Consider the following 22,030-nt stretch of genomic DNA (forward strand, 5'->3'; position numbering starts at 1 on the left):
GCCTGTGTGGCCCAGGCGATGAAGCATCCAACTCTTGGTTTTGGCTCAGTTCATGATCTTAGGTCGTGATATCAAGCCCCATGTGGGGCCCCACGTTCAGTGGGGAGTTTCTCCCTCTCCCTCTTCCTGCCCCCCACCCCCACCCCCTTGCCCACAGTCACTTGCTCTCAAATAAATCTTTAAAAAAAAATAAGTGGAAGAATAGCATTAAACAGTGGCAAGCAGGACGACATCTAATTTTATTTAGTATGTTTATATATCATTTCCAATTTTTTATGTATACTATTTTATTTTTTGTATACTACTTTAGTAATTACTTTTTCAGAAAGTCTCCCCAGGGGCACCAGGGTGGCTCAGTCAGTGGCATCTGCCTTTGGCTCAAGTCATGATCCCAGGGTCCTGGGATTGAGTCCAGCATCGGGCTTCCTTCTCTCTCTCCCTCTGCTCCTCTCTACCACTCATTCTCTCTCTTGAATAAATAAAATCTTTAAAAAAATCTGCCCAGGTAATTCAGATGATCTTCCACGTTTGGGAACCACTGGTCTAGAACAGAGGTCCAAGGCAGACTTGAGTGTGCTGAGGAACCCTTGGGGATGCTGGTCACAGACCAGCTTCCTGTCTCCTGTGGCACTGTCTGTGGGGTGGAAGGGAGCATGAGTCTGCATGTTTAACAAACACCCTAAGGGATTTTAACAGGTGATTTGAGAACCACACTTTGGTAAACATTGGCCAGAGGCAGGTTATGAGGTAAAGGCCTCTACTCTTTGACATCAACTTGAGGTAGGTCTTAGGGCTCTTGTCTTCCCTTGAAGAGGGTAAAATAAGATTGAAGAGGGTCAGTCAGAAAGACAACCTAAAAACTCTATGACTCAGAAGAGCCTGACTCAGGCTTCAGTCTGTCAATTATCTCTTAAAGCATCTAAAACCCCGCACTTTCTCAGTGAAGTGGCTTATAGCTACCAATTATGAGCAATTGTCTCCTCTGTAGGCACCAATTCTAACAGCAATTCACTTGGGTGAAACCGTGTGGTCTGGAGTAAAAGCAGCAGTGAGTCAAGGAACTTAAATCTGTTTCTGGCCCCAAAAATGCTTTATGATACTTGTCCTTTGTGCATCTTAGTTTCTAGGTCTAAAATTAGCCCCCACATTCTTCCCAGGCATAAGTGCAATGGATGAGGGTTACAAGAGTAGAGGTTCTGTCTCGTTTTGGTCAACTCTTAAAGTTCCTGGGACAGAAGAACTGCACCAATGCATATTCTTTTAGGCTCTTTAGGACCTCAAGCGAATCCCACAAAGCTATTTATAGGCCTCATTTTTCTATTTCCCTCTCCCTTTTCCTGTTTGAGGAAGAGTAAATATTGGAATGGGAGAGCCTGATCTGAACGGGGAGGCAGGGGTTCCATGTGAACTTCCTACCTATCTGCCTTCGTGCCTGCCTGCCGCCTGCCTCCTGCCACCGCCGCTGCCCTCACAGATGGAACTGGAAACCAAAGACAAAAACTTGTAGCTCCAACTTGAAGAGGATTAATAGAAAGAGGATGCCATGCCTGTGAGAGGCCTCCTGAATATGCTAAATCAAGTCAGAGAATCACTCAGTACAGTTTGTAAAGACACTGTTCCCACGGTTTATGTCTTCCAATTTGGGCGGAGGGCAGGAAAGGCACAATTCTTGGAACTCAAATAAGGAACAGAAATTCCTAATTTAGCATCAGAAGAGAAGTCTCTGAAAAATCCTCCACCAAGGAAAACTTCAGCGGAAAGTGATACCTCAAAGAAATACACGCTGGTACCCGTAGGATCATACGTTTCACAGATGTGCTTTGCAAATCATTTCTCAAAGCAATCCGTCACATCAGTCTTTGGGGTAATGAAGGCTGCCAGTTCCGCAGTCCCATCATCGAGCTACGTGACTCTCTAACACCACATATGTAGAACTCAGTACATCAGAACAATTTTGCCATAAAGATAGTACCAGATGGCGATGTATTATAGTAAAGGCCACATACTATCCACCTGTCCTCCCCAAACTCAGCAAAATTCCCTCTGTAAAGGAGCACCTAGTTGATACAAAAGAGCTATTCTGAAATGTGGTTTGGAAGTGTTCTCTATCTGGCTAACTTTGCTTTGAATTACTCCTTCATTCACCAAACAGCTGTTCCAGGTTATTGTGCAATGGCTAAGCAATTATTATTAATAAAGAGCTTAGAGTCTAAGCTTTCTGTCTTCTGCACGACACTCACTCAACAGAGGGCTGCCTTTGAGCCTAACCACACTTGCAACTCTGATTGCCTGATGTTTATATTAAACACTGAACTGAAGAGAAGGAGCCTTTCAGGACTGTTTTTTCAGGCAGGTTACATTTAGAATTAAGACCTGCCTCGAGAAGGAAGCTACTTGAAAACTTGACAAGATTCCTAAAATTCATAATTTATATGTAAAATTCTGCAGTTTACTATAAAAGAGGCATGATGAAGGACCCTGAATAAATGATACGCTAACAGCAGCAGCTGACTCTGACTCCAAACCACCTTTTTTTTTTTCTTTTGCAGGGGGTGTGGGTGAGCAACTACCACTGCATACTCCTTGCTTTTGCAGTAAATAAGATTAAGTTGTTTAGTCAAGCCAGTTTTAAGGGTAGAGTCAGGCCAAATTTTGCTGCTTTGTACTGCTGCTGGAGTCATCCTAGCTTGCGAACTCCGCACTTTGATAGGTAAGACACTCAGCTCCCCGAGACTGGGGTCAGGTGGCCTGAACTTTATCAGATGTTTCTGAGCACAGAGTGCTCTATGACAAACGGGTAGAAGGTGAAACTGATCCAAGGGCCTGAAAAATCCTAAGACAGAGGAGAGCCCCTTTTTTTCTTTATATCCCCATAACTTCTGGTACCTTCAGAAGGGACTCATACATTTAGTTCCTGAATGATGAAGGAATGGAGAAAAAGAAAAGGGTTTTATCGATTTTGGGTTTCCCAGACTTCCTTCTCTTCTGAGTCCACCTTGTTGCTACCTCCCCATTGATATACAGCTTGATAGGCATGATAGATAATGGCAAACAGTGGTCAGTTCTTGTTGCTAGCCTGCTTTTGTAAAGGTTTTCATAGAATGGGGTGGTACTTCAGGTAGGAAACAGGTTGGAGGAGTCCAGCTCATTGTGCCAGAAACCGCTTTCCCCTTCACCGCTTACAGGCTCCTGCTTGGAGCTGCAGCTGAGCATGGTTGTTGAGGTTCTCTAGGAACTGATGGGCTGCATCTGTTCTTCTCACTGGGCATGGCTTCCTCAGCCCCCTACATATTTCTCCAACTTGGTCTTGGGCCCCGTCCGGCTCCACTTGTTTTGGCTGCCTTGTTTTTTTCCACTGCTAGGTTCATATCCCATCTGTTAATCTTTGTCTGACCTTTTCTTTGCCTTGCTCTGATGTGTGATTGCTAGAATCTCTCCATTCTCAGCTGCTTATGGAGTTTGAGATCCCAGCTAGGTTCTAGACTTTTCCCTAGCCCTCTCTCCAGTCTCTCCCCTCCTTTCTAAGCTTTTCTGATACTAGCTCCAATTACCTTCTATAACCTTAATTTCTGACGTAATTGTTATTTCCTCTTATCCCAGTAAAAGCAACATAGCTGTAACTCAGTGACTTCTAAACCTAGAGGAAGTTATCACATTAGATTATCAGTTTCCTTGTCTCTCTCCCTGACTAAAGCTAAGTTCTTGCAGGCTTGCACCCTTACTGCTCAATAAAATTGTGATGAATGTTCCCAAAAATGGAACTCTTGAAGATGGCTTCTTTGCACATCACATCTGTCAAGTTTTATTCTGAAGTTAATGAAGTGTCCACCAACCAGACTCTAATAAAGCTGAACTAAGTTGACAAACTGGTAAGTCCCTAACAAACTGCAAATATATGGGCAGCATGGGTTAACAATGGGAAGGAGTGTGCTATGTGAAGCCACGTAGACCTGGGTCTGAATTCTGGCTCTCTCTGCCAAAGGGGAAACTGCTCCGAGGCTCAGCAGTCTCACTGTAAGAGAGACACTAGCCTGCTAACAGAACTGTTGTAAGAACTAGAAGTAATGTAAACAAAGCATTGGGTATATAGGAGGCCCTTAATAAATGGTAATATTTATTCTTGTTATCAGAACCAGAAAACTTGTTTACCATTCTCAGCTTTACTAATACTTAGTACCTGTGTGATCTTAGACAAATCACTTAATATATTTCAGCCTTCAGAAAATGGGGAGCATAATACCATCTTATCTCATGGGTTGCCAAGAAATTCAAAAAAGATATGCAAAAATTATTTTGTAAATCTTAAAGCACCATGAAAGTGTTAATGATTACTACTATCATGTTTCAGAAAATTAAGTATATCTCTGCTCTGTTGTAAGTAAGTTAAAAACAAAACAGAACAAAACAAAATCCTAATAGGCAATAAAGGTAATGTTAGATATTTTTGGCTAATAGGTTCATTTTATGCTGATGTAGGCAACTGAGTTTATAAATTATTAAAACAGGATAATTATCTCTTCCATTGCTTGAGGCCGGCTAGCCAGAAAGACTGGTTACATAATTTATGGAGAACTTTTTCTAATCCTCTGCTATTCTCAAAAAAGAAACAATGGTTTGGGATTATAGCAAAACATTTTGAAAACTGCACTCCAGCATCCTAATATAAGAGGTATCAAAATATTTTTTTTAATCTCACACATTGGTCTAACCTAAAAATTTTTAAACTCCCAGGACAGCTGGCCTCCATATAGCTCTGGAGAGTGAAGGCAGAGGTCCGGAGGCCACAGCACCCCACTGGGCCTGGAGGCAGAGCCCCTGACATCTTTGCAAATCCCCTGAAAACACCCTCCTTTCAAAGGTCATGTCTCCCAGTCTATGAAACCGTTTATATGTATTTAGAAGAATAAAGGCCATTTTTAGACAGTGGTGCCTATTCTTCAGGGTTCCAATTACGTAATTCTACAAGGATCCCCTTGAAAACCAGTGAAGGCTTTTCCTGAACCTTCTCTGAGACACACACTAATGAATGCAATACTTCATTGCTCCTGTAAGAATCACTGCAGGGCTGCTGGCAAACAAACTTTTCTTCCATGAGCACAAATTTGTTTCCTGTATTAAAAAATGAGAAAAATCATTCCATTGATACAAAGGCCAATTTGAGCAGGCTGCAAATACAAAAGTGGAAATTCTCACTGCAACGTCTTTCTCATTATACGGTATCCCAGTTGCAATAAACATTACCAGCTGGTTTTTTGCTTTTCTTTTTGTCCTTCTGTAAAACCTTAGTCTACTGAGTTTTATTAACCAGAAATCAAACCTTCTAAAACAGCAGAGGACATACAGATTAAGGATGTCACAACAAGCGTTTACACAAAGATCAGTCCTGGTCCCAAATGAAATTATGAGGCCATTAGATAGGCCTACTATAATAAAAACTAAGACAGGATTTCAAAGGGGCCAAAAGAACCTGAAAAAATGTAGAGGGCATATCTGGTCAGGTTGAAAGAATAAATGCTGCATTTTGATATGAAAAATTGCTTTCACATCAAGAGAGATATTTTTAAAGTACCAAAAAAACTTGTATTTAAAAAACAAGTTCATAGTCCTTTCACCGTTTTTACTAATTGGGTTATGAACAATATCAGACTGTGAATGAGATTTTAAAGAGAAAATAAGACAACCAGAGCAACTTGAAATTTTGTCTATTCTATCCTATTCTTGTCCTTGTTTCTCTTTATCAATAGTTTTTAATCCCTAAAATAATCTAACTACAAGCCTGATGGAAGACTGCAGGGGACATTTTTGTTGAGTGTAGAGAAACTCGTTAAGTCTGAAATTTAAGATGTAAAGCAGCAGAAAGTGAAGAAGACTGTGGGTAAGGAAAGGACCAATGGAGTGTGGCTGTGGACTGTCTAGGAAGGCAGACTGAATCGTGAGCAATTCATCATCAGGCAAATCACATTAATGCAAACTACAAGGCTGGAAAAAATTGCAAAAACAAAAACAAACTGCTCCCAAACCACTTCCCCCCCTACCAAAAAAACAAAAACAAAAACAAAAAACAACAAAAAAAAACACCCACAAATGAATCAATTGATTATTAAATTTTATCTCTACATAGGTTATAAAAAGTAGGTATTATAGGGCAACCTCCTATGTCCATGGCTGCAGACGAATGAACTCTCTTTAGCTTGGAGCGATCATCTGCTCAAGATTGGCCAATATCATGTTGCTTGGGGGCACCGGCCAACTCAGGACTCTGCTGGTATCTGCTGCTCATGGTCTCTGCTCAGAGGCATATAGTTAGCATCCCTTTGGTTCCATACAGATCAGTAATTCTGTTCTCATGGTGGCTCACAAGGAGGCATGGATGCCTCCAGGCTTTGCCTTGTATTACATCTTTCTGCTTTTCCAAAGAGATGCCAGGCCTGGGCCATTTTTCGAAGTTTAGCAAGATTGGGTTTAATCTGTGGGAAGAAAGAGAATAACTTCCATATGCAGCATGAAAAGCCAAGTAGCATATAAAAATTTCCTAATTGTGGCTATTCCAATCTGTTCAGATTTCTAATTTCTGGATTCAGAAAAGATTAGAGATTTCCGTAGGATAAGTGGGACTGTAGACTTTAAGTCTAGATTCCCATCTCTTTAGGAATAACAACAGGACTTTTTTTCATTGTCACATGAAACAGTAAGTTTTTAATGGATTAAAGTCTACTGGATGCATCAGAAAACAAAAGTACCAGAAAACTCCACACAAGGAAAGATTTTATAGCCCTTACAAGGAAAGGCAGGCAAAAGAAAAGATTTTGGAAAGCAGCAACATGGACATTCCTATTATGTTCTCATGTTCTGTTTCATTTAAGATTATAACAAGAACAGAAAATGTTCTTTAATTTAAACCATTCTGTGCCTTTATTGCATTATCCACATCATTGTTCCTGGGCTGTTGAGTAATCAAGGCCAAACCATAATGTGAAAATCTCCTAAGCTTGGTTTCCTGCCTGATGATCCCCAAATCATAATTCCAGAGATCCTTAGGGATGGCTACCATTTCCAGCAAGTATCATCAAGCAAATGGCTATTTAGGCTATATTTGCTAGCAGTGGATTTGCTGTGTTTCTACCAGTTTTCTGTAGCCCCAGACAGAACTTCTCTATCTTATCAAACCAAGAGCCAGTAGGCAACAGATGTTCAAGATATGTCAGTCTGTACATGTGTTAAGCTTACAAAATACAAAGGCATCATGTGTGTAATCTGACAGTGCAGCTTAAGTTCCATTTTGACTTTGAGACAGAAGATGAAATGGTGAGACTTTATGTAAATAAACTCTCAATTCACACTTTTCAAAATGCTCGTTATTTTGGAAAGGATTAAGACAGATCACATTTGGCTAACAGGAGCTGAGCAAGAAAGAGAAGATACACTTTGCTCCCTCTTCTCCTGTTAGTCATTACCATACCTGTTTTTCCTGTCCCAAGTGGTCTATGTCAGCTAATGGCAGCATGGAAGGTCTCCCATGGGCACACTGGAATGGCAGCTGGCACCAAGACAGAGCTTCAATAAGGCGACAGCTCTCCTCTCGGCTCAGGCCATCATTAAACTTAATGGCCCCTAAACGAAAGACAGAAACAAGAAGGTTATGGTGTGTATAGTGGGAAACCAGTGCTGACCCTGGGCCAGAGCCAAATATCTGGGAAAAGTAAAATGTTTCTTCAGCTTCTTTCATGTGACTTTAACACTGCTGGAAATTGGCGCTTACTGGATGAAACTAAGGCTTCAGGACTAACATGTCTCTCAGCTTTTCCTTATGGAATCATTGTCCTTCTAATCCTCATAAAAGGCATTCCTTAACTTGTTAGGATTTGGCTTTCAGAGTTTTTCTCAAGAGGCAAGGGCAATATTTTCCTACTTCTGCCAGGTTGTGAAATCGAGGTCATCTTTTAGCCAATCTTTCACCAATATCTCTTATTGTTCCCTACAATGCCCATTTTATTGGCTTTTTTCTATTTCAATAATAATCTTCCTGATCTAAACTCTTATGTGGGGATGCCTCAGTGGCTCACTGGTTGAGTGTCTGCCTTTGGCTCAGGGCATGATCTTGGGGTCCTGGGATCAAGTCCTGCATTGGGTTCCTCTCGGGGAAGCAGGCTTCTCCCTCTGCCTGTGTCTCTGCCTCTCTGTGTCTTCCATGAATAAAAAAAAAACAAAAAACAAAACAAAACAAAAACCTCTCATGTGGTCAGAACCTGCCTTTATGCATACATTCTCTGGTCAACAAATATTTATAAGTATATACTTTGTAGCAGGAGCTATGACAGGCAATGAATGAGACAGATGGTCTCTGCCCTCACAGAGCTTATGATCTATCAATCTAATAGGTGAGAGACAAACATTAAACAAATAATTATACAGTAATTATACATTTTTGTTGTAGGCTTCCAATCTTCCTTACCAGCCCAATTTTTTGGCATCCTTTGCTGCTCCTCATATAATAATTTGTTTCTGTCTTTGGGTCTGTGCATGGGCTATTTCTACCTCTTGGGGTAAACTTTCCCTTCTGTCCTATGAATCCAGCTCATTCAAAACTTGGCTCAAAATGCATCTCTCCTCCATGAGTTACTCCGCCACTTGTATGTGTCAGTCGGAATTATGGTCAAATGTATGTGTTGGTACTTTGCTTTGTAAAAGCAATTTTTTAGTATTCATTTTTAGTGTATTCAGTTTGATCCAAATTGTACCCTCCAAGAAGTGACTAGTAAATGTGCCTTCCACTCCTTTTATAACTGCTGTACCCCTGCCAGTGCTTAGCATACAGAAGCACTCAAGAGCTGGTGTGTTGAGACTTACCATGGCAGGCTTGGGACGCCAACACCTTCTGGACAGTCAGTGGCAAAGTCCTTTGGATGCCTCCTGTGGTCTGGAGTAGCTAATACATAAACAAACTCTCCATTAATGGGAAAAAGAAATGGGACAATAGAGCCTTTTGTGTGTGGTGCCTCTGTGTGAAACCCCAAAATAAGAGAAAAGCTTACCTCCACTTGTTCTCGAATAAATTCCTACAAAGCATAGAGGAAAAGAGGCATTACTCTACTGTTATAATTGCCCTTTTATATCCTTTTATGGTTTAAAAATACACCTCCTGAAGGAGAGTTCCAGCAATATAGCACTCAGGTGCAAATAATTTATCTGTTGTGAGACACTCTGAATATGAAAATACCAAGACAATTTAATAGAACTCCTACTGAATAGAGAATATATTTAGCTACTGAAACTTCCTCCAGAGATAGCTCATAACTCATGAGGTTATGTAACTGCTGAGAGCAGCCCTGATGATTCAACTGAGTCTAAATATCAGGAAGGATTCTAAGAGGCTGTTTGTATTTATGATCTTAGCCAGAACAAGTGTAATAATATACACAAACAGAACAAATACACGACAATCATCAACACAGCTGGGCAATGAGTATGACACTTGCTTAGATATATCATAAACATAAGTAGTTACTGTAGTTCCCACAAGGTTTTTATGTTTTTTGTGTTTTTGTGGGTTTTTTGGACAATTCCCTTCAGGTCAAAAAGCTTATTTTCTGGGGCATTTTGTTGAGAAGTTTCTCCTCACTAGCATATCTCTGTCCTTCGGGTAGCCTTTTCAATAGTTATCCCTGCAGATGTTAATATTTACAAGAGGACTTCAAAGAAATTTAAAGCAGATGCAATTTTTCATGCTACCAATCTGTTTAACCCTCTAGAGGTAAAAAAGTGTTTTGAGATAAGGCACATTTAATCATTTCTTTATAAGAAGACACAAGATTTTTTTTACCTGTAGAACTGGTGATGTATAAATCACGTTCTTAAGAGTACAATATGGTAGATCTTCTTTTTGAACCAGACTCAGAAAATTTTCCTCTTTTCCTCATATACACTCTAATCTACCAAGCTCATAAATAAGCAGTTACCAAAAGCTAGGGGGTAGATACCATGTATTTTTCAAAAGCCATGTGCTTTTCCAAACAAACCTACACAGAAAGATGTCTCATAATACCTGATCCCCAGAGCTCAATGCAAACAGTGATCAAACTTAACCTCTTTACCATTCTCTCCTGTGCTTGATCATCTAGGACTTGAGAAATACCATTTTTTTAAGCCTAGTGAGGTGGGGGGTGGGATAGACCATATTCTCTGTTCATTTCACATTTCAATGGTTCAATTAATTCTAGATAATTTAAATATTAAAAAGGCTCATTCATCAGGCTAGAGGACAGAACTTTATAGAAAATATTCGTGATCTTTCAACTGTTAGGATCGAAGTAGCTACCTCCTTTCCAAGACACCAAAACTGTTCCAGCTTCTTCCAGAATCAACAAAATCTCTCCTGATCAGTGTGACTTGACATAGTCAAGATTTTCTGAAGCCATAAGCCTTATTTCAATTTGAAGTAAACTCCTTACCAGTAGTCTTTGAAGTCATTTTGGGAAAAGTTTTTATTATAATTTTCTGGTTAAATACTTAGGGATTGAATTACAATAAAAGATTCTAACAGATCCTATCTTTTGGATTTAAGACAGTTTGGAGGAGGAGCCTTGGAGAACAAGGCTGCGCTGGGAAAGAGAGTACTGCTAAAAGCAAAGCAAAAGTTGTCTGATCAAAGAGCAATTTTGGAAGGGCTAACCTCATGGTAATCCAAAAGCTGGCATTATTAATTGCCTCTTCCTCTCAAATGTCTTCTCATCCTTAACCTACAGACATGCTTAAGTCTCTCCCATCTGAAAACAATCAAAAATCTTTCCTCAACCCTGTGTCCTGCCCCACACTTCAGACCACCCCTAACCTTTAGCTACCACCCTCTCTCTTCTTCTGTATGCAGACAGAGATCTTGAAAGAGCAGTCTACTCAGCTCCACCTCCTCCCCCTCCACTCCCTCTCTGACCCATAGCAATGTCTTCTGCACCCCCACTCCCAGGAACGGATTCCACCATGAAACCACTGTCCTCATGATTGCCAAATACAACTTTTTAAGCTTTATGACTATTATTGACCATTCCCTTCTTGCTTAAAACTTCCACTGGCTTTAGCAATACTACTTTTTTCCTGATTTTCTTCCTCTCTCTCTGACCAAAATTTTCAATCATCCTTTCCAGTTTCTTCTTTTCAGCAGTGGCTTTCCAGACCTTTGCCAAAACATATGCACCCTGAATGCTGGTGTTCCATCAACTTCACCCTTTGTTCTCCTCTCTTTTTGTTGTTCACATTCTCCCTAGACACTCACACTTCCTTCTCCAGCTTCTGATATGATCAAAATATACACAGTTAACTCCCAGATAGTACATATAGCCCAGGCTTCTTTCCCAAGCACTAGATCTGTAAGTCTGTCTATCCACTAGACATCCCCACTTAAAGGCACATTCAGGGCATCTAAACCCAGTATAATCTATTTTTTTTTAAGATTTTATTTATTTATTTGACAGAGAGAGAGAGAGAACAAGCAGAGGAAGCAGCAGAGGGAGAGAGAGAAGCTGAGCAGGGAGCCTGATGTGGGGCTTGATCAGGACCCTGGGATTATGACCGCAATGGAAGGCAGATGCTTAACTGACTGAGCCACCCAGGTGCCCCCAGGCTCATAGTCTAACTCCCTAGGCAGATGTACCCCTCCTCCTCTACTTCTTTCTTCTGTCAATGGCACCACCATCCTTCTAGTCATCCAAACTAGAACCTTCAGAATCCTATCTTATCTTTTCTCCTTTATCCCTTTATACTTTCTATTGTTAGGGTTCCGTGGATTCTATCTTCCAACTTATGTTTTGAATATATCCCTTCTCTCCATTCCCAATGCTGTTGACTTAGGCCCTCATCCTCTCCTATTTGAGCCAGTGCAATAGCCTCTCAACTGTACCCACACCTCAAACCTTTCCCGTATCAATCTATCACACAATTTATCCGCTAAATCAATCTTCTCATTTTTATTTTTAGATATGACTAAAGTAATTCAGATTTCTGGAAAAATGATAGACTGGGTTCATGTGGATTTGCCTGTGCTCCAAACAGAGCTAGAGATACATAAGGAGCAGAAACCACAATGAACAGAACAATATGAAAAAAGAACAGGGATCCCTGGGTGGCGCAGCGGTTTGGCGCCTGCCTTTGGCCTAGGGCGCGATCCTGGAGACCCAGGATCGATTCCCACATCGGGCTCCCGGTGCATGGAGCCTGCTTCTCCCTCTGCCTGTGTCTCTGCCTCTCCTTCTCTCTCTGTGACTATCATAAATAAATAAAAATTAAAAAAAAAAAAAAAAAAAAAAAAAGAACAGATATATCTGAGAAAGAACCTAATCGTAATTCTGGAAGTAAAAAACAGTCACTTAAAAAAAAAAAAAAAGCTTAGTAGATCAGTTAAATATCTGATTAAAGAGTAGGTAAAGAGAGAATTTAGTTCACTGGAAGATAAATGAGGAAATTTCCCAGAATGTGTCACAAAGAGGTAAGACAATGGGAAATATGACAGAGAAGTTAAAAATGTAAGATTTCTAGGAGACAAGAGAGTGGCAGAAGCAGCAGTGCTTGAAGTGATAATAACTGTACATTTTCCAAATGGAAGAAGCATGATGAATCTCAAGAAAATGGAAGCAAGATATATTATAGTGAAATTGCAGAACACTAAAGGCAAAGAGAAAAGCCCTCACCAGAAGGAAAATCAGATTACTTATAAAGTAATGATAACTTTTTCTTTTAACGGCATATTTTTGTGTAATTTAATAAACTTTTAAAATGTTACTGCTTGTGTTTGAATTTTTTGTGTTTGTGTTTCTGTCCATCTGAGTCATTGGTCTTCTTTTTGTTCCTGTTCCTGTTTTTCACATTGTGTGTTTCATAGTAGCGTACACCAACCTTCTTGGACTGTTGCTGCCGGGCCGCTCGCCTCCATTCCTTAGATGTAAGCGTCCTGAGAGTTCTATTTGAATGGTCCTCTTCCCTCTGTGCCTTCCTCTTCTTTCCCCTTTTGGTAGGTGCTGTGTCTTCTACAACTTCTTCAGCTGCTCTCTGCTCTTCAGATTTTGCAAAAATCTCTTCACTTAGTCCCTTGGATATTCTGACTGCTGAAAATTTCTTAGCTTTGGCTTTTAGAAACTTCTGATATTTAGCAATCTTCTCATCCAGGGCTTTAATAACTGCCTTGGTGTCATTTCCCGCGTGCTCCTCCTGGGACTCCTGGCAAGACTCCTCCTCGTTGTCTCCTGGTTGGTCCTCCTCCTCCTCCTGCTGCTCCTCCTCCTCTTCAGAAAAGGGACCTCCTCTTCAGACAGTGGAGTCCAATGGCATACAGAATGTCAAAGTAAGGGAATCCTCTCAAAATGTTGAGGGATAACTGACAACGTGGAATTCTATTTTAAGCTAGACAACCATGCAAGTGTGAAGGCAAAATAAAGACATTTTCAAAGACAGTTCATTATTTATGGACTTTTAGTAAAAGAACTTTTAAAAGATTTTGGTAAAAAGAGAGCTGAATACAGAATGAACAGTAGGATTCAAGGAGCAACAGTGGACAAAGACTCTGCTAAATGTTTTGGTTTAATCTAAATAAACATGGACTAAAAATTAATGACTGCTAAGGAGATTAAAAACAAGGTAGAGTTAAAATACTGAGCAACAACATGGAAGATGGGAGGGGAGTGATGGAAGATAAAGGGATGTAAGATTTTTGTACTGTTTAGGAAGAGAACAGAGAAACAAATTACCTGAAACTTTGTTAAGGCTGAAGTTTAAGGCTATCTAAAGGAATACAAATGGAATATGTAACTTCTAAACTAGCAGAGAGAAAAAAAAATAAACTAGCAGAGAGAAAAAAGGGGAAATGAAGAAAACTCTAATAGAAAACCAGAAAGGAGGAAAGAAAAGGCAGCAAAGACAAAAAATTGTTTGTTGTAAAAAATAAGGTGCGGGGCGCCTGTGTGGCTCAGTCTGTTAAGCAGTCAACTTGATCTGAGCTCAGGTCTTGATCTCAGGGTTGTGAGTTCAAGCCCCATGGTGGGCTTGGGAAAAAAAAAAAAAGAATGAAACACATAAGTAGAAGTAATGGCTAGCTTCAAGACTTCCAAAGCCACATTCCAGCAGCAGCTTTCCAGACCTTTCCCAAAGTGTGTATGTGGAGGATGAAATGCAAACTACTTAGCAGGATGAAATGCAAACTACTTAGCAGAGTATGCTAAATTCCTTTATGACCTATCTAGCCTCATCTAGTCCACCATTACATACATATCTTCATTCAAGCCATATATACTGGTAGTTCCCTAAACACAGGATCTGCTCTGAGTCTCTGATATCGGTTGTTCTGTTGAGAATGCCCTTCTCTTCTCTTCTGTACTTCACAGGCTCCTAATGTTTTACAAGATTTTTCCTAAGGAAAAAAAACAGCTTTCCTGTGACAGTTTCCTTGACCTCCATCCCCTGGGCACAGTAATCATTCTGTATTTCCATAACAGCACTTTTGTGTGTGTGTGTGTACACATTTCGTTTTATTGTAACAAAGCAACTTGTACACTTTTAATGTTTAAAACTGAGCATCTTTCCTTTCCAGTGAAACAAAAAGAAATTTTAAAAATAAACAGGATCAAAATTACAATAGAGAATGCCCATTCCAAATAAGATCCTATTGGTTCTGCTGATTCTCCTATCGAGTGGCAGGGCTCAGGTCATCATTAGAGAGTTTTTTTTTTTTTTTTTAATTTTTTAATTTATTTATGATAGTCACAGAGAGAGAGAGAGAGAGACAGAGAGAAAGAGAGGCAGAGACACAGGCAGAGGGAGAAGCAGGCTCCATGCACCGAGAGCCCGATGTGGGATTCGATCCCGGGGTATCCAGGATCGCGCCCTGGGCCAAAGGCAGGCGCCAACCCACTGCGCCACCCAGGGATCCCCATTAGAGAGTTTTATTTTATTTTATTCATTTATTTATTTTTTAGATTTATTTATTTATTCATGAGAGACACCGAGAGAGAGAGGCAGAGACAGAAGCAGAGGGAGAAGCAGGCTCCATGCAGGGAGCCTGACGTGGGACCCGATCCCGGGACTCCGGGGTTACGCCCTGGGCCAAAGGCAGGCGCTAAACCTCTGAGCCACCCAGAGATCCCGGAGAGTTTTATTTAAAAGCGTCATCTTAAGCTGCAAGGATGTCCATTAAACACCACAATTAAACACGCCAAAGGAGAAGCCATGTTGTCAAAATGCCCACTTAACCCACCCAAACATCTTAAACCCACCCATTGCTGACCATCTATAACCCCATTTTTTTAAGTTTTTTTTTTCTTTTTTTAAACAAGAGAAAGTAGACAGGTACATGTTGGTAAACGCTAACTGTCCGTATTCACTTAGAGACACACTATAATCTCTGAGCCCAGTATACAGAGAAAGGAGGAAAAAAGCTAGAATTCTATGCACTACTACACAGGGGCCTAGCACCCTCCAGCTTCCAGCAAGCTAAGGGAGCAGGTTTTTCTTTTTTCCCACAGAGCATGGTGGTGTTGATTCCATAGTTTTTGTTGAGACAGGAAGGAATAAAAATGAATTTGGAACAGAAAGGGGTAGAGATTCTTTTCCTGCTGTATTCTGCTCAAGGTATTTCCCCCCAAATAAGTTGAGAATCATGGTATAAAGGGAGAGAAAGGAGACTTTAAAAAACAGGGCAAATGAGCACAAGAGGAGGGGTGAAAAAAAAGAGCCACAACTTGCTCCCAGGGACTGGAGAAAATTAAAAAAGGAAGGTTGGAATCCATCAGTGTTCCATTAGTCATCTCTCCTTCATCCTCCTCTCCTTCCTCCCCCTCATCATCATCTTCATCTTCTTCACCTTCATCCTCATCTCTTTTTTTTTCCTCATCTCCTTCTTCCTCAGTATCTTCCAATCCTCATTCTTCTTCATCATCATCACCATCATCTTCTCCTTCATCATCATGCATATCAGGAACCAAGTAGTACTGTAATGGATTTGGCCAAATATCATCTTTGATGACCCCTCCTAACTCATCTACACCTGCATCAGAATGGTCAGTAAACCAGGTGAAGAAGCTCTCTGTTTCCTCGTGCTGTCTCTTCCTGCTGGCTTTATTCTGCGTTTGACTTAACGTTTCATCAAATCCTTTCCAGATTTCCATTTGATTTCAGTGGACTTTGAAGATGGATCACCACTCTCATTCAGATGAAATTCTTTGGAGAGAACTTTATTTTCGAAGTAAAGGTTTTCATCAAAATAAAAATCTATTCTGTAACCTAACTTAATATCTTCAAATTCTGTCACTTCAACTCTTGTCAAATAATGCAGCGCCTCTTCATCCTCCTCCCCAAGCAGAGCAGACACTTGTGGATGGTTAACAAATTGTTGTTACCCAAAAATTGGGGATTTTGGCGAACAGTTCTGACCTCTTCTGAAAAAATGGTTGGAGGAGTTTGTTATATTTCTGTTCTACTTTTAAAATCTCCTCACTGGCTTGCTCATTAAGTCTGTCTATTTCATTTTGTACTTCATCCGTATGTTCAATTGCTTCTTGCTGTTCTTTTTCTCCCTTCGGCAAGTGCTGAGAGGTCGACGTCTCCTCACGCTTGGGGGCAGGAGGCAGCTTCGGTTTCTTTGGTTTCTTCATTTGAGGTGCAAGTGAGGACTGGCGCTTGGGGGCCATGCTGTGAGGAAACTCCACGAAACCGGAGAAAGGCATGTCTGGAAGAAGCTCGGATTACTCTGTAACACCACTTTTGAACATACCTCTTCTGGCCAAATTGCATTGTATTTGTAATTATGTAAACATCCTTCTCCACCTTGAGCTAATTCATCTTTGAATCTCTAGCACCTGGCACATAGAAGGTATCTCATACATGCTTGTTGGATAAAAGATGAATATAGAGAATTTCTAAAGAAAACAGGAGGTTACCCTTCACTTAGCAATTTCCTCAACATGTGAAGCTCTGTCTTACCTCTACAATATTCCTGGTCACAGGAGATCTTCCTCTTCGAAGTTCATTGGCTTCTCTTTCTATAAAACAGAGTGGTACTTTCCCTACAAGGACCAGAGAATCATTGGTGTCTGGAAATAGAATTTCAAGGCCCAGATCTTCCAGATTTTTGTGGTAACACCTAAAGAGATAACTTCAATTACAAAAGTATTACTTCATTTGCATTTCAGTACTAGTTCCAAATGCTGGATAATTTCTCAAAAGCTGCCACAAGTTTTAAAAGTTGTATTGTTTTTCTCATACTTATGGTCATTTGTTTAGGATTTTACTATCAAATTTCCTTTTTGAATTATAGTAACTTTCTTTTTTTTTCTTTTCCATTGAGAGAATCCATTTGTTTCTAAATCTTGTTCCTAAGTTTTATTCTTCACTGAGGGATTACTAACTTCTCCTCATTGCTGGCATTTCAAGGAGTTTGGCACAAATAAAAAGGCTGAGAATGTTTTGAATCAACATTAAAGCAGGAGGTAATTAACAGCCTAGGAACTGAGAAGTCCTGATTAATGGGATGTAAATAAATGGATCTGTCTCTATTATAAATTATGGCTCAGGGAAAAAGATTTATTGGCAGTAGCATATTCCCAATCCTGACATAAATTCAGAGATGATCCTTTTTTTATTTCCAATAACTTGTGCAGCCCCAAAGTGGGAAAATGTCCTATCTTATGACTCACCATATGATTTACCCCTTCCTTGCGGCCCAGTGTTTTACTTTCTCCTCAGTATGATTATGGTAATGAAAACTAAGAATCTAGAATGCACCAAGGCAAAGCAGAATGGAAGCAATTACTGCAGCAACTTTGCTTTTAGAAACAGCACAGCATAAACATGGACTTTTCCAAGAAATGGTAAGAGTATTCTAAGCCAACTGCTGGAAAAAATTATCAAGGAAACTCTATCCTATACTCAACAGCTGTGATATAGTGGAAAGAACAGCATTTGGAGTCAGAAGACCTGCATCTGAAAGCCACTCAAGAGTTATGACCTTGAACAAGTCATGTAACCTCCCTTTGGTCCCAGGTGCCTCATCTGAAAAAAGGAACAATATTTCCTCATAGAATTACTGTCGGAGCTTATACCATAAATATCACATCCTCATGGTGGTACTAACCGTAAGAGTCTCCTTTGTTCCTCTGTCACTCTTATCTTTAGTGGAGGACTTACAGTGGAAGACAGTAGTTTTTTCCGACCAGAGCCCTGTGGCTGTTGCTTCTCATAGGAATCTATTGGGAAAAAGATGAATGGGTTAGGCGTAGGAAGTGAAGTCTTCTAGAATCAGATAAAAGTAAGGCATGATAAGGCACAGCCATGTTAATTATTATTGTGCTTAGCGATGTGTTCAATGTTCAGTTTTAGGCTTTGAATTTCCATTATTAACGTCAAACTAGTCAATATCCAGTCCATTTATTCATTTCACCAGTATTTTCCAAAACAAGAAATGTAAAACATAAATCTTACACTGAAATGAACAATGCAATGTTCCCGGAGATAGTCAATAAATGTGGTTTTAATAATGTGGTGGGGGGAGTAATGTTGATTACTGAGGAAATAAATTGGTTTACTATAAAATCCTATGGCTCAAGAAGGCTTCCCCATTCCTTCAGAAGGGTTTCCCAGTCTCTGAAGAGAACTGATCAGTACTGTTCTCAAATGGTTCCGAGACTGTAGCAAATTTTCCTAACACTAGTTTTACTGTATCTTTCTCAACAATTATGTCTTAATTTCATAAGGAAAAGTGAATATGGAAGTGTATTGCCATTCTAGTCTTCCTAGGTCCTCTCCTAACTCTTTGATATTAATTTTCCATTACTTGACCATAGGAGTAAAGATTTTCCTGGGATTTTACCATTTGGAGAACATACTACCTCATGACGAGAAAAGAGGGTAGCAAAAATTAAAAACCACATACTGACTCTGGAAAAACACGTAGCAAATTAGTGATACTGGCTGTCTCTGGGTGGAGAAACTAGGAGAGATGAGGAACAAGGGTAAAAAGGAGACTTTGTTATATTCCATTTTGTACCTTTCAGATTTGAACTTATTTGATTATACCATGCATTCAAAAACAATTTTAAAATAAAAACAATATATTGGGCCCTCTGAGTTGGTAGTCTCTGCTGATGAGCTATGAAGAAGATATGTATACCAAAAGCATATGGCCATACACAGCGGCATATCTTTGTGTTGGATGTCATAAGAAAGTAGCCTAATTCTTATGTACCCAACCCTTAAGGTCAATAATAAATGAATGACACTATATATCTTTGACCATGTAAGACCACCAAGTCTGAATCAGTAAAGTGAATCACTACATTCTTTTGGTTATAGAAGCCAAACCAGAAGATTTCAGCTTAATTTTTTGAACATACAGTTCATCCTTCCTCACAACAGTCACAGTTAGAAAAACTCCTTAAGTATACAAGTTCTGCAGGGGAGTCTCAAATCTTTTCTAGTCCCAAACAGATCCTTACCAGTTATCAGCTGCTCTAAACGGACACGCTCATGGGCAGCATGCTGATCCACTAAGACTAGTAGGTTTCCACCTGGAAGATTAGTAAGGGTTACTGAAGCTTCAAGTTCACAGATCAAGATTAAAATCATCATGTTGTGTGGAAGGAAAAAAAGATTAATTCAAACTATTTAACAACATAAGCATAAGGGAAACACACATACTTAGTAGTAACAGTTGTATCTTTCATTTCTTAAAAATTGAAATATGGAGAAAACTACAAATTTATCCCTGATGAAAAACTCTTTTTTTAGTTCATTGGTATTTCATTAATAAAACAAGGGGAGGGATCCCTGGGTGGCGCAGCGGTTTGGTGCCTGCCTTTGGCCCAGGGCGCGATCCTGGAGACCCGGGATTGAATCCCACGTCGGGCTCCCGGTGCATGGAGCCTGCTTCTCCCTCTGCCTGTGTCTCTGCCTCTCTCTCTGTGTGTGACTATCATAAATAAATAAAAAAATTAAAAAAAATAAAACAAGGGGAAAGCCCTACATTCCTAATGTTTAAATACTGATTTTGCAGGGTGCCTGGGGTGGCTCAGTCGGTTGAGGTCATGATCCCAGAGTCCTGGGATTGAGAATCGGGTCCTGAATCAGGCTCCCTGCTCAGCTGGGAGTCAGCTTCTCACTCTCTCTTTTTCTCTCAAATAAATAAATTTTAAAAATGTTTAAATACTGATTTTGTTTTATTAATTCAGACTGATACAATGAAGGACCTTAAACACATTATTATAATCACCTGACTTTGATTTGCAAGCTACTCTGAACCCCAGGAAGAATGTAATTCTAGTATACTTTTTTTTTCTCCAGGGAGTACACTTATAACAAATGACAGATGTGATTCACTTTAAGAAACATTATAACCAAACATATAAATTCAATTTGTTGATTTACAGTATATAATAATACGTATTTTAAATTTAAGTGTAATTAGAATTATTTTAAAAAACAGGCTTCTTCTAGCCAATTTAAACTTTTCTCACAAACTCTTTACATATTAAAAAGGTGGCCTGCCAGATCTAGTATACTTTAAAAAAAAATTTTTTTTTAAGATTTTATTTATTTATTCATGAGAGACAGAGACAGAGAGAGAGGCAGAGACACAGGCAGCGGGAGAAGCAGGCTCCACACAGGGAGCCTGACGTGGGACTCGATCCCGGGTCCCCAGGATCACACCCTGGGCTGAAGGCAGCGCTAAACCACTGAGCCACCCGGGCTGCCTCATCTAGTATACTTTAGATCAGAGGTCAGCAAATTTTTTCTGTGAAGGGCCAGATAGTAAATATTTTAGGCTTTTTAGGACATATGGTTTCTGTCACCACTACTCAACTATTCCTTTTGAACCAAAGCAGTCACAGACAATATATGAACACTGTATTTGAACCAAAGCAGTCACAGACAATATATGAACACTGTAGCTGTGTTCCAATAAAACTTTATTTATAGATACTGAAATATTAATTTCATATAGTTTTTTAAAGATTTTATTTATTCATGAGAGACACAGAGAAAGCGAGCAAGAGAGAGAGAGAGAGATGGAGAGGCAGAGACATAGGCAGAGGGAGAAGCAGGCTCCATGTGGGGAGCTCGATGCGGGACTCGATCCCCCAACACAGGATCACGCCATGAGTGGAAGGCAGACGCTCAACCACTGAGCCACCCAGGCTTCCCATAATTTCATAGAATTTTAATGTGTCAAGAAATACTATTCTTTTGCTTTTTTCAACCACTTAAAAATTTAAAAACCATTCTTCCTGGGTGCACAAAAGCAGGTCATGGTTGGATTTGGCTCACAGCCATAGTTTGCCTTGTTTTAGACTCAGGTTTCTCAAACTTTGATGGTCATACATATCACCTGTGGATCTTATCAAAATGCAGATTCTGATTCAGTAGAGATGAGACACAAGATGCTACAATTCTAACAAACTCCCAAGTGATGCTATTTATAGACCAAGCTTTTGAGTAGCAAGGGTTTTGACTCTCAAGTGCAAGAGAGAAGGCAGAGTGTCCTGACCCAAAAAGCCAAACCTACAGGGAAATCTTCTCATTGACAGGAGGACTGACTCTCCATTACCTTAGTACATCTTTTTATCTCGTAATTTTATTACTTGGGGCCAAAGGGTTGAGGTTTATTGCTATTGGTTATATTGCAATCAAAGTTCTCCTCTTGAATTTGATCAAAAATAGATAATTCCTGTTTTTCCCATTTCTACTAAAGAATCTACTATTTCTAAAACACCATCAAATTCATGGCATGAGAGCTTAAGACTTAAGGGAAAAATGGAAATAATTTTTCTGACGCTCAATCACAGGATTAGGCCCCAAAACGTTGAATTTTAAATTCCTTTGAGAATAGGAGGAGTTGCAGCTGGTTGTGATGAATACAGAACATCCTGTATTGGGCAAAACAATGGAATAAATAAAAAATTGTGAGGGAGTAACCTTAAACTTGAAACTGGCTTTGGTGTGAATTATCAAGAGTCAGGGACCCTCAGAAATCAATCTTGTACCTGATGGTAGCAGAATGATT

General features: G+C 39.9%; 1 protein-coding gene and 1 pseudogene across 8 annotated transcripts in view; both read right to left on the minus strand.

The window, feature by feature from the left end:
* Positions 1-6,089: 6,089 nt before the first annotated feature.
* The window catches only part of MLH3 (mutL homolog 3), a 29,884-nt gene continuing 13,943 nt past the window's right edge, over positions 6,090-22,030 (minus strand). For 6 of the 8 annotated variants that reach the window (XM_072839358.1, XM_072839359.1, XM_072839363.1 and 3 more), the window contains 7 exons: positions 19,467-19,538; positions 18,107-18,218; positions 16,957-17,116; positions 9,033-9,056; positions 8,848-8,926; positions 7,460-7,611; positions 6,090-6,467 (listed from right to left, as the gene is read on the minus strand). In XM_072839358.1, coding sequence (XP_072695459.1) covers positions 6,345-6,467; positions 7,460-7,611; positions 8,848-8,926; positions 9,033-9,056; positions 16,957-17,116; positions 18,107-18,218; positions 19,467-19,538 — 722 coding nt within the window. In that variant the 3' untranslated portion in view covers positions 6,090-6,344. Of the gene's footprint in view, positions 6,468-7,459; positions 7,612-8,847; positions 8,927-9,032; positions 9,057-16,956; positions 17,117-18,106; positions 18,219-18,904; positions 18,962-19,466; positions 19,539-22,030 lie in introns of those variants that run through there. The other 2 variants (XR_012036917.1, XM_072839362.1) reach the window with 2 other exon arrangements.
* Positions 12,288-16,947, minus strand: LOC140640268 (protein SET-like; annotated as a pseudogene).

This window comes from Canis lupus, chromosome 9 (assembly GCF_048164855.1).
Source record: "Canis lupus baileyi chromosome 9, mCanLup2.hap1, whole genome shotgun sequence".
Lineage (NCBI taxonomy): Eukaryota > Metazoa > Chordata > Mammalia > Carnivora > Canidae > Canis > Canis lupus.